The sequence below is a fragment of the Taudactylus pleione genome, unplaced genomic scaffold (genome assembly GCF_031769625.1).
Source record: "Taudactylus pleione unplaced genomic scaffold, aTauple2 ptg000199l, whole genome shotgun sequence".
Taxonomy (NCBI): Eukaryota; Metazoa; Chordata; class Amphibia; order Anura; family Myobatrachidae; genus Taudactylus; species Taudactylus pleione.
Genome location: NW_028284601.1, coordinates 5,782,501 through 5,794,998, shown reverse-complemented (window position 1 = coordinate 5,794,998; position 12,498 = coordinate 5,782,501). Strand labels below are relative to the sequence as shown.

Genomic DNA, 12,498 nt, shown 5'->3' with positions numbered 1-12,498 from the left:
TCAAAGCACTCAACAAGTCTTTGCGGGTCCCGAAGTTTCGGATGGAGACCCTACGGTCCATCATTCTGGCGCTGGAACCTGGGGACTACTTGGTGTCATTGGACATACAGGACGCTTACCTGCATGTCCCTATTCTTTGGCGCCATCAACAGTTCCTCAGGTTCGCAATCAGCAGCGACCACTTCCAGTTTCGGGCGTTACCTTTTGGCCTGGCAACAGCACCACGTGTTTTCACCAAGGTGATGGCGGTCATGGCGGCTTCTCTGCGGCTGCAGGGAGTCCGCATGTTGCCGTATTTGGACGACCTGTTATTGGTGGCAGGATCTCCAGAGCTCCTGTTACGCCACTTGGACCTGACCATTGCACTGCTGCAACGGCACGGCTGGCTAATCAACTGGCAGAAGTCCACTCTAATCCCGTCTCGGAGGATTCTGCATCTTGGAGCCTTATTGGACTCGGGACAGCAAAGGATCTTCGTGACGGAGGACAAGATCTCTGCTTTACAGTCAAGGGTGCGCAGTTGTCTGCACAGCCGCCGGGTGTCCTTACACTCGGCGATGAGGTTACTGGGCTCCATGGTGTCGGTGTTCGACATGGTGGAATACGCCCAGTTTCACTCCAGACCTCTGCAGCACCTGATCCTGTCCAAGTGGAACGGGCTGACTCAGTCTCTGAAGTCCCAGACGATTGTGCTCACCCAGGAGGTTCGCCTGTCCCTTACGTGGTGGTTACAGACGAACCACCTCAACAAGGGACGTCCGTTCTGGGTTCCAAATTGGGTCCTGTTGACAACGGACGCCAGTCTTCGGGGCTGGGGAGCAGTTTCGGGTCCACACTTGTTCCAGGGCAGGTGGACGCCGACAGAAGCGGAGCTTCCAATAAATATCTTGGAACTCCGTGCGGTCTTCAATGCTCTCCAGCAGGCACAGCGGTTTCTCCAGGGTCGCCCGGTGCAGGTCCAGTCGGACAACGCTACCACCGTGGCCTACATAAACAGGCAAGGAGGAACTCGCAGTCGGGCGGCTCTCGTAGAGGTCTCTCGGATCCTGGTTTGGGCGGAGCGCAATCTTCCGGCCATATCAGCGGTCTTCATCCCGGGAGTGCTCAATTGGGAGGCGGACTTTCTAAGTCGCCAGGACGTTCATCCGGGGGAATGGTCCCTGCACCCGGACGTTTTTCAACTACTGGTGGACAGGTGGGGTCTTCCAGAAATCGACCTCATGGCGTCCCGGCACAACAACAAGTTGCCGGTGTACGGGTCTCGCACAAGAGACGAAGGGGCGTCTCTGGTGGATGCTCTGTCCGTCCGGTGGACGTTCCGGTTCGCATACCTGTTCCCTCCGGTCTCCCTTCTTCCACGGGTAATCCGGAAATTCAAACAGGAAGGAGGGACGCTCCTGTTGATAGCTCCCGCGTGGCCCAGACGGCACTGGTTCTCAGACCTTCAGGGTCTGTCCGTGGACATTCCTCTGCGGTTGCCGCTACGACCGGACCTTCTGTCTCAGGGTCCTTGCCTTCACCCGGACCTGACTCGGCTGTCTTTGACGGCGTGGCTGTTGAGACGGCCATGCTGAGGTCCCGGGGGTTTTCCAGCTCTGTGGTGCGTACCATGTTGCGAGCTCGGAAACCGTCTTCCGCGAGGATATACCATCGCGTGTGGCATACGTTCTTCCAGTGGTGTCGACCGAGAGGTTATGCACCGCGGGAGTTTCGTCTGTCTCGGATTCTCGCCTTCCTGCAAGCGGGACTAGATCATGGGCTTCGCCTTGCTTCTTTGAAGGTACAGGTTTCGGCCCTATCTGTCTGGTTTCACCGTAGGATTGCTACAATCCCGGATGTGCGCACCTTTATGCAGGGTGTTCTCCGCATTCAGCCGCCCTTTGTTCCACCTGTGGCGCCTTGGGATTTGGCTGTGGTCCTGAGGGCTCTCCAAGGACCGCCGTTTGAACCACTGGGCTCAGTGGATCTTAAATGGCTAACAGCTAAGACTGTTTTCCTTCTGGCCATTGCTTCGGCCAGACGTGTTTCTGAGTTAGGGGCTCTTTCTTGTAGACCCCCTTTCTTGGTTTTTTATGGGAACAGGGCAGTGCTCCGCACTCGGCCCGAGTTTCTTCCCAAAGTTGTTTCCCAGTTTCATATTAACGAGGAAATAGTTGTTCCGGCCTTTAACTCACCGGGTCTTTCCGTGGGTGAGGCCTCTTTGGATGTTGTGCGGGCCTTAAGGACTTATGTTGACCGCACTTCTTCGTTTAGGAAGTCGGACGCTTTGTTTGTCCTCTTTGGCTTCCGTAAAAAGGGTTGGCCTGCTTCAAAGCAAACTTTGGCAGCCTGGATCCGTATGGCTATTTCTGGAGCTTATCTTCATGAAGGCCTACCGGTCCCTCCTTCTCTGAAGGCTCATTCCACTAGGTCTGTGGGTCCTTCGTGGGCAGCTCGACGTGGTGCCTCGGCAGTTCAGATCTGCAAGGCTGCTACGTGGTCTTCTGTCCATACCTTCGTGAGGTATTACAGGTTTGACACCTTCGCCTCTCAGGATGCTTCCTTCGGGCGGCGGATTCTCCTTTCTGCACAGGAGCGTCCCCACCCTTAAAGGATACTGCTTTGGGACATCCCCAAGGTATCCTGTGGATACCCTATGGACCCTGAAGTAGAAAATATGAGATATGGTAAGAACTTACCCTTGTTATCTCTATTTCTACGAAGTCCATAGGGTTCCACAGGACTCCCGCCCTGTCGCACCTGTGCTGCAGATGGGCTTTGCTCTGGTCACCGGTTTTCCGTCTCCCTCTGGTGAGAATGTGATTCTTGTATGTGTCCAGATCTTTGTTCTCTCTCTTCCTTCTCCTCCTCCGGCCTATGGCTTGGTAACTAACTGAGGTGCCTTGGCCCGGGGGCGGGGTATAGGAGGGGGACCTAGTGCATCCTGGGAGGCTGAAAGCTTAACTCTTTGGTGCCCTGCGACTGACGTCACACCTATACCCAAGGTATCCTGTGGAACCCTATGGACTTCGTAGAAATAGAGATAACAAGGGTAAGTTCTTACCATATCTCATATTATAGAGGATGAGGCACCGGTTCCTAAGTCGAAGTTTCCTAGTTTCAAAAAAACTAAGGTGGCTTCTGCGGTGTTTCCCCTGTCGGACCAGTTGACGGATCATATGGCGGTAGCTTGGCAGGCGCCCAGTAAGAGATTCCTTCCTCAGAAGCGGTTGGCTTCTAATTACCCCTTCCCTGAGGCACATTGTAAAAAATGGGAAACTCCACCGGCGGTGGATTCCCATGTCACCCGTTTAACTCGGGGCGCCACCTTACCATTACCGTCGATATCCTCGCTGAAGGATCCCACGGACAGGAAAGTTGAGACTTGCTTAAAGTCTATTTACTCCCTCTCCGGGGCGGTGGCCCGACCGTCCATGGCCATCTCCTGGGTGGCCAAGGCCATTGAGGGGTGGGCCAATGCATTGGAAGATACCTTCCCGGACGACGCTCCGGATGTCCAGCGGGCGTTGTTGGGACAAATGAGGGACGCTGCTTCTTACATTGGAGAAGCTTCTTTAGATGCTAGTCTGCTGACCTCGCGGGTATCGGCTGCAGCGGTGTCTGCCCGCCGATCCTTATGGTTGCGGTCCTGGAGAGCGGACTCTGATTCAAAGAAAGGTCTGGAGGCCTTACCTTTCAATGGGGAATTACTATTTGGTCCGGACTTGGACAAAATAGTGGACACCCTGGCTAAATCCAAGTCGGCCTTCCTCCCTTCGGCGGCACTGCCTGCTAAGGTTCGGAGTTCGGCTTTTCGTTCCTTTTGGGTTCAGGGTAAGGCGAAAGGTCAGTCCTTCCCGAGACAGTCTGCGAGTAAGACGGCCTCTAAACCCAAGAAGCAAGCCTGGAGTGCTCGGCGCCCTTCTTCCAAGCAGGAAGATAAACCTGCGGCCTGATGGGACGGGCCTCCCTCTGGGGGACCTCAGAGTGGGAGGCCGACTTCTTCTATTTGCCCAGTGCTGGCACAATACCACCACGGATGCCTGGGTTCGAGAAGTGGTCTCCCAGGGGTACGCCCTGTCTTTTCGGCACAGACCACCCCACCAGTTTTTCTGCACAAGTCCTTCTCAGGACAAGACCAAGGCGTTACAGGTTCAGGAGGCTATAGAGTCCTTGCTGAAAGCAGGGGTCATTGTTCCCGTTCCTCTATCACAACGAGGGACGGGGTATTATTCGTCTCTGTTTCTGGTGCAGAAACCCAATGGTTCTCATCGCCCTATCCTCAACTTGAAGTCTCTGAACAAATTCCTCAGAGTTCCCAAGTTCAGGATGGAAACGTTACGTTCCATCATTCTGGCGATGGAACCGGGGGATTACATGGTGTCCCTGGACATCCAGGACGCCTACCTCCATGTTCCGATAGCATCTTCACATCAGCGGTATCTGAGGTTCGCTATCCTTCAACACCACTATCAGTTCCGGGCGCTACCCTTTGGTCTCTCCACGGCACCGAGGGTGTTCACGAAGACTATGGCGGTCATGGGCGCACATCTTCGGAACCAGAATGTACGGCTGCTGCCGTACCTGGACGACCTCCTGTTGCTGGCGAGCTCCCCGGAGGTACTGCTTCAACATCTCCACCTGACGATCGCTTGCCTGCAAGCACACGGGTGGTTGATAAATTGGAAAAAGTCCTCCCTGATTCCATCACAGCGGATGGTTCATTTGGGAGCCCTGCTGGATTCGCGTCAGCAAAGGATCTTCCTGACTCCGGAGAAGGTCGCCTCCCTACAGCTGCGGATACGCAGTTGCCTGAGCCGTTGCCGCCTGTCGGTCCATTCGGCTATGAGAGTTCTGGGGTCCATGGTGTCGACATTCGACATGGTGGAATTTGCCCAGTTCCATTCCCGGCCCCTGCAGGGGCTGATTCTATCAGAATGGAACGGGTTACCTCACCGGATCCGTTCTCAGGTGCTGGTGTTGTCTCCGGACGTTCGGCTATCTTTGGCTTGGTGGCTTCAGACAGCTCATCTGGTCGAGGGGCGCCCATTTTGGATCCCGGACTGGGTCCTGCTCACGACGGATGCCAGTCTCCGGGGTTGGGGGGCAGTGACCGGCTCTTTGTCGCTTCAGGGTCGTTGGTCAGCGGAAGAAGCACTTCTCCCCATCAACATCCTGGAACTACGGGCAGTATACAGGGCCCTGCAGTCGTCCGGCCCCGCTCTTCACGGAAGGGCGGTACAGGTGCAGTCCGACAACGCCACCACGGTGGCGTATATCAATCACCAAGGCGGAACTCGCAGTCAGGCAGCGATGTCGGAGGTGTCTCGTATCCTGACTTGGGCGGAGGGTCACATTCCAGCGATCTCGGCGGTCTTCATCCCCGGAGTCCTCAATTGGGAGGCGGACTTCCTCAGCCGTCACGACGTGCATCCCGGGGAATGGGCGCTTCACCCAGAGGTGTTTCAGCTACTCGTGGACAGGTGGGGACTGCCGGAGCTGGACTTGATGGCCTCCCGTCACAATCACAAGTTGCCCGTTTACGGGTCAAGGACAAGAGACGCAGGTGCAAGTCTGGTGGACGCGCTGTCGGTGAAATGGACGTTTCACCTGGCGTATCTGTTTCCTCCGATATCCCTGCTTCCTCGGGTTCTGCGGAAATTCAAGCAGGACGGCGGCATGCTCGTGCTGGTAGCTCCGGCGTGGCCCAGACGTCCTTGGTACTCCGATCTCAGGAGCCTCTCCATCGACGCTCCGTACCTTCTTCCTCAGCGTCGGGACCTGTTGTCTCAGGGGCCCTGCCTTTACCCGGATCTGGGTCGGCTGTCTTTGACGGCGTGGCTCTTGAGACAGCCGTCTTGAGGTCTCGGGGCTTCTCCAGTTCGGTTATTGGTACCATGCTCAGGGCACGCAAGCCTGCTTCAGCACGGATTTATCACAGAGTGTGGCACACTTACTTTCAGTGGTGTGAGTCCAGACATTATGATCCTCAGGTGTTCCGAGTTTCTAGGATCTTGGAATTTCTTCAGTCCGGATTGGATCTCGGCTTACGCCTTGCATCTCTGAAGGTTCATGTGTCCGCCTTGTCCGTGTGGTTTCAACGGCGGATTGCAATACTACCAGACGTTCACACCTTTTTCCAAGGTGTTCTCAGGATCCAGCCTCCCTTTGTGCCTCCTGTGGCTCCTTGGGACTTGGCGGTGGTGCTACGGGTCCTGCAGGGTCCTCCGTTTGAGCCTCTTGAGGCGGTGGAGCTCAAGTGGCTGACATTTAAGACGGTTTTTCTCCTGGCAATTGCTTCGGCCAGGAGGGTGTCTGAATTGGGGGCGCTTTCCTGTCGCCCTCCTTTCCTGATTTTTCACCAGGACAGAGCGGTGCTCCGCACTCGTCCTGAGTTTTTGCCCAAAGTGGTCTCGAAGTTCCATATTAATCAGGAACTTGTTGTGCCAGCTTTTCAGTCCCCTGATCTTTCAGCTGGTGAGACTTCCTTAGATGTGGTCCGGGCGCTTAGAATTTATGTAGACCGGACGGCTTCGGTTAGGAAGTCTGATTCCTTGTTTATCCTCTTTGGTTTTCACAAGAGGGGTTGGCCTGCCAACAAACAAACATTAGCCCGTTGGCTTCGTTCCGTTATTTGTGAGGCTTATGCACAGGAGGGCTTACCTGTGCCAGCCTCTGTTAAGGCTCATTCCACTCGTTCTGTGGGTCCCTCTTGGGCTGCTAGACGTGGCGCTTCTGCTGTTCAGCTGTGTAAGGCGGCCACTTGGTCTTCAATTCAAACGTTTTTGAGGTTCTATGCGTTTGACACCTTTGCCTCTCAGGATGCATCCTTTGGGCGCCGGGTACTCCTTTCAGCACAGGAGCGTCCCCGCCCTTAGTTGTACTGCTTTGGGACATCCCCAAGGTCAACCCTGTGGACCCCCTATGGACCCTGAAGTAGAAAACAAGAGATATGGTAAGAACTTACCTTTGTTATCTCTGTTTCTACGAAGTCCATAGGGTCCACAGGGCGCCCGCCCTGACGCACCTGGCTTCAAATGGGCTGTGTGGCTGGTCACCGGTTTTCCGTCTCCCATTTCTGTTTAGTCTCCTCCTCCGGCCTTGGCTGCTTACCAACTGAGGTGCTGTGGCCGGGGGCGGGGTATAGAGGAGGACGGACCCAAGTGCATCCTGGGAGCAGCTAAAGCTTTAACTGCGTGGTGAACATGGATCCAGATCCAGCTATACCCCCAAGGTCAACCCTGTGGACCCTATGGACTTCGTAGAAACAGAGATAACAAAGGTAAGTTCTTACCATATCTCTTGTTATTCCCCCTCTTCTCTAACTTAAATATGTTAGTGTATGCACAGCCTTATTATCTGCCTATATTGCTTTTCTCCCTCTACACCAGCCTCCATATTTTTACCTCCTCCCTCTTTTCATACCTCATTCCCTTGCCAGTCTTCAGCTGGGTACACACTTGCCGATGTGTGTATCCAGCTTTGCGATACCTGACCACGCAATATATATCGGACGGTTGATACATACTGCACGATGCGGTGACCAAATGTACGATATGTTGGACACCGGCTTCATCCACTATTCCAGTGTCGGCATCTGGGTCGTTCCACAGATCCTACATGCAGGCCGACGGAATGACCCTGTTAAACGACCCACGGCAGTGCACAGGGTCACGCATAGTGATCAGGCGACATATCGTCTAGTGTGTACCCACCTTTACCTTACCTGACTCTTCTTCTCCGTATTTCTCTCACCCCTCTTCTTCACCTCCTTCATTCCTGTCACCTGTCTAATTTCATTATCCCCTCTTTTTAACAGCCTCAGTAATTTTAACTCCCCATGTACCGTATATACTCGAGTATAAGCCGAGGTACCTACTTTTACCCCAAAAAACTGGGAAAACTTATTGACTCGAGTATAAGCCTAGTGTGGGAAATGGCAGCAGCTGGTAGTGCCCCCAGTAGTAATTCCCCCTGGTTGTGCCCCCAGTAGTAATCCCTCCTGGTAGTGCACCCAGTGGTAATCCCCCCTTTCAGTGCCTCCAGTAGTAATCCCCCCCTGGTAGTGCCCCCTGTAGTAATCCCCCCCTGGTAGTGCCCCCTGGTAGTGCCCCCTGTAGTCCCCCCCCCCCCCCCATCCCCAGTAGAGAGAGATGTGATAAGAATAAAAAAAAAAAAAACACTTACCTGAAACTCCTGGTCCCGCCGCTATCCGCTCCTCCGGCCGCTTTGCATGGGAGAGACGTCGTCATGACGACGTGTCTCCCATTACCCACTGCGGGAGCCGGAAGATGGCTCCCGCAGTGGGAGCAGCAGCAGCCGCTGAGAGTCTGACAGACTCTCAGAGGCTGCTGATTACAGCAAACACACAGCTGCCGGCTTCGGCGGCTGTGTGTTTGTGCTGTGTAGCGCTGACCGAACTCCGTCCGGTCAGCACTACACTTCACTCGAGTATAAGCCGAGGGGGTACTTTTTCAGCACAAAAAATGTGCTTGAGTATATACGGTACCTGCCTCATTTCTATCATCTAGTTTACCTCACCTTCTTGTCTGCCCCCTCCAACTTCATCCTGTCTACTGCCCTCTATTACCCAGACACAACCTTCCTCAGTCACTATAAGTGCAAAACACACACACTTACCATCAGGGGTGCCTCGGCAATGCACACACAAAAAAAAACAAGCCCAAAAACAAGCAACTTGCTTAAAAAATAAGCAACTGGCAAAAAAAATTAAGCCCAATTCCGCTTGTTATAAGCAGACTTGGCAACTATGGACACAGGGCCTGATTCAGAGCCGCTCGTAAGCGGCCACTCGTTCGCTCCGAGCGATGTTCACACATCTGCGCATGCGTATGGGTCGTAATGCGCATGCGCCAACCAGTCAGTGCGGTCGGAAATCGTGTGTTCGCAAAATAGCGAGTGCCTGCTAATTTGAGTGACAGGATGAGGCGTTTGTGGGTGGTAACAGGGGAAGGTGCTTGAAAACGGGGAGTGGAGATCCGAACGCAGGCGTGCCAAACGGTCAAAACGGGCGTTTTAAGGGTGTGCATAATTAACAAAGCAGCGTCATCGACCACGTCACTTGGTTGTTTCTTAGCCTGAACTGTTCGCATGATTGCGGCAGGAAAATCCAACCACAAGCACTGCGAGCAGTTCAGACGCCTTTCGATGTACTCGATTAATCTAATAAATAGCGGAGATGACGTATGATGCGAGCGGCCAGGGGGCGTCTTTACAAAATAGCGAGCGCATGTTTCGTTCGCTCACTCAGACATAGAGGCGTCAACAGACCGCAAAGAGCGAGCGCTCAATTTAAATAGCCGGCCCCTTTTTCTGAACGAGCGAGCGCAAATAGCGTCCGGCTCTGAATCAGGCCCACAGTGTGTACCCAGCTTAAGGGACACACACACAGGATGACAAGTGCTCCCCCCTAAATCCCCATCCCCCAAATTTACCTTACTACAATGGAAGGGTGGGGGGTTCGATAGATAGCAGCCATATAGTGGGACTACTTAGGTGAGACAACCCACACACAATACTGCGCATTCATAATGTAAGGGGGCAGCTTTAGTCTAACACAGAACAAGGATTGGAGATACAAAGCTATAAATGTACAGTATGTGGAAGAGGCACCAATAAAGTCGGGATAGGATCTCTGGTGTTGCAGACAAGCAATGTAAGAGATGTATCGCACAGCAGCCCTGCTATTCTCCCCCCCATACTGACCCTTAAACTAACAGCGCTACATTTAGCAGCGCTTCTCACAGTATCTACTGGGAAATGTCTATATATAGGGCTAAGGAACCCATACTAGCGTCCCACTGCATCCCTATCTTGCCCATTATGCATACCAGTGTGTGTGCAGTGTTAGTGGTAGGCCCCAGCTGGTCACACACACAATGGAGGCTCCTCTACGCTTCTGTACAGCCCACACAGCGCCGCCGCCCCCCAACCCCATGCACAGGGCTGCACTCTTACCCCGGCCGCGTTGTCATTGCTTCTGTCCGTCTTCATCCTCTTTGGGGCACGGCCTCCCTTAGTCCGGTAATAAGCTGACCTTCCTCCTACCACTGCAGCTGTCACCATCTTCAGAGATCCGCTGGGACTGAGCGCTCCGTAACATCATGGCTAAACCTGAGACGTCCCACACACTTGCCACGTGATAGGTTTGGTGGGGAGCCACTGCTGCCGCTCCTGCGCTCATTGGACCACGATCAACGCCACTCACGCCGCTAATCAAGCCATTGGGTGCCGAGGGGGGGGGAGGGTATTCTGCACTCGGACCACCCCACAAGTTCCTATGCCTGCCGCTGGGGCGGATACCCGCTGCGCTGTCACTGCTGCCACTGAAGGGGAGAGAGCCACAGCCGGCCGGGCATGATGAAATGATCTTGATGGCCGTATCCGTCCGGCCCGCCGGCCGATGGTTCCCCATCCCTGCTCTAGGGTGCCGTGATTCAAGAAAGTTTGGTAACCTCTGCCTTATGGCCTGATCTAGAGATGTATGCAAACCTGATGGTTTCCATACAGCTCCAATATTTTGGGGTCTGTTTGTGAGCAGGACCTGTTGTGCGATCTTGCTTGCAAATCCCCCAAGCCGCAGTATGATTGACAAGCTGCAGTGTTTGGGGGGCAGAGCAGGGCGTGGCTGGCCAGCATTCAAAGAAATCAGGGTGTGTCACCCCTGTTTTCCGGGAGGGACCAGGCCAGGGTCTGCGTTGGTCAGTGCAGATTTGCCGGCCTCGCAACTGCCAGGCCCGGCAATATTGGGTAAGTCTCGGTTTATGCAGCCTGGCCAAAGGCGCAACCATAGCTAGAATCTGGTTGCTATGAACAACACCTCCACTTAATAATTCCCCCCCTCCCCCCCCTCTGTTTCATAAGTGATTTCAGAACCATGGACAGCGGAGAAGATTCATTTCTTTAGAAGTCCTTTATTATACCCTATCCACAGGGGTTTATCTAATTAGGCGCAAGTTTTACCGCCCGGGAAAAGCTCCAGGTTTACTGCCCAGAGCTATTAAATTATTTAGCCTTTTCCCCGTGTAGTAAAACATCTGATAACATGCAGTAACCTATAGATTTAGTGTAAAATGCAGATTTAATTGGTTTTTCCCTGCGCCTTCATTACCTGAGGTGCATTTTTGCGCTGACTTTGCCTCACAGCTCCTGCGTCTGCGAGGAAATGTGCAACCTCTGGTAATGAACACACAGTTCCCAGGACTCCGCTAGGTGAAAGTAGGACTCATCTTGTTTAAACTGAAGAGGGGCAGCAAATTAAAATGTGGTACTCCCCACAGGTCATTTCTAATCATCTACATTTAAACTGGAATACCAAAATTAGTTGTTTTTGAAAAATAAGTCAATATTTTATCATGTAAAAAGGAAATTAAGTTAAACATTGAAGCTGAAAAAACAGATTGCTCTGCTCCAAGCAAAATAAAGGTGATAATATTGGGCCCATAAATACTAAATAAGGGAAATAATTGTTGAAGATAAATCTTGATTTTTTTTTTTTTTATTCTGTTTACAAGGCAAGAATTAGATTGTTGGGCTACAGCCGGTGGTTCTGATTCAGAGGTGGGCGCCAAGGCACGCGCGGCTGTGATCCCGTACACAGCGGTTCTGCGAAAATATACATATGTTGCAGCAACCCATTTAGTAGGCCTGCCAGGGTCTGCGTCTACCGATGGCTAAAGGGGCCCATACACCAGCAACGGATCACCGCCATCCTGCGAGATGCCGGGCTGCAGGATCGGTGAAATCCAACCTTTTGGATTTCACTGATTCTGCCGATAACGATCAAAATATGATTGTGATTTGCAGATCGGTGAAATCTAACATGGAGAATTTCATTGATTCTCCGACGGATCGTGGAACATCGATGGCCGCCAGTCGGCATTTCCGACTGGTGGATCGGCATTTCCGATCCCATCATAGGATCCGGCAATCTGTCGCATAGTGTATGGGGGCCTTTACTCAGATGATCGATGGTGACCTGATGCTGTGTCCTCCGATGCAGCAGTGGATCACAGAAGGCGTCTAGTTGCACAAGGCGCCTCCTGCCGCATTACCATATGTTAGCATTACTGCTGTATCCAATGACGCAGCAGCGATGCTAACAGCGTACAACTCTGAATCAGGCCCTAAGTCCAGTAATGGACAAACCACTGTTTCTCATAATTAATAACTAAGCCTCTATTCTAAAACCACTCGCTATGTGGAAACTTGGACACAAAGGTAACCAATCAGCCAGTGACGACACAGAACGTATCCACATTTTAACGTTCTACTTTATACTGTTGCTGCAGGAGACACATCAGTCCTGGCTGGAGTCTACGGCCCAGCAGAGATCAAAGTCAGCAGAGAGATGCATGACAAGTCCACGATTGAGGTGATCCTCCGGCCAAAGGTGGGGTTACCCGGTAAGTGCGCCATAAAAGCAAATAGACTTCTGTACCTACTATTATTTTATAAGGCAGCAATTTCTTCTGCACCTCTATACAGGGTACGTAATAC

General features: G+C 52.9%; 1 protein-coding gene across 1 annotated transcript in view; it reads left to right on the top strand.

Annotated features, from left to right (window-relative positions):
• Nucleotides 1-12,498, top strand: part of EXOSC5 (exosome component 5) — a 44,210-nt gene that overhangs the window by 6,733 nt on the left and 24,979 nt on the right. The window contains exon 2 of the mRNA XM_088477060.1: nt 12,291-12,404. Coding sequence (XP_088333186.1) covers nt 12,291-12,404 — 114 coding nt within the window. The remainder of the gene's footprint in view (nt 1-12,290; nt 12,405-12,498) is intronic.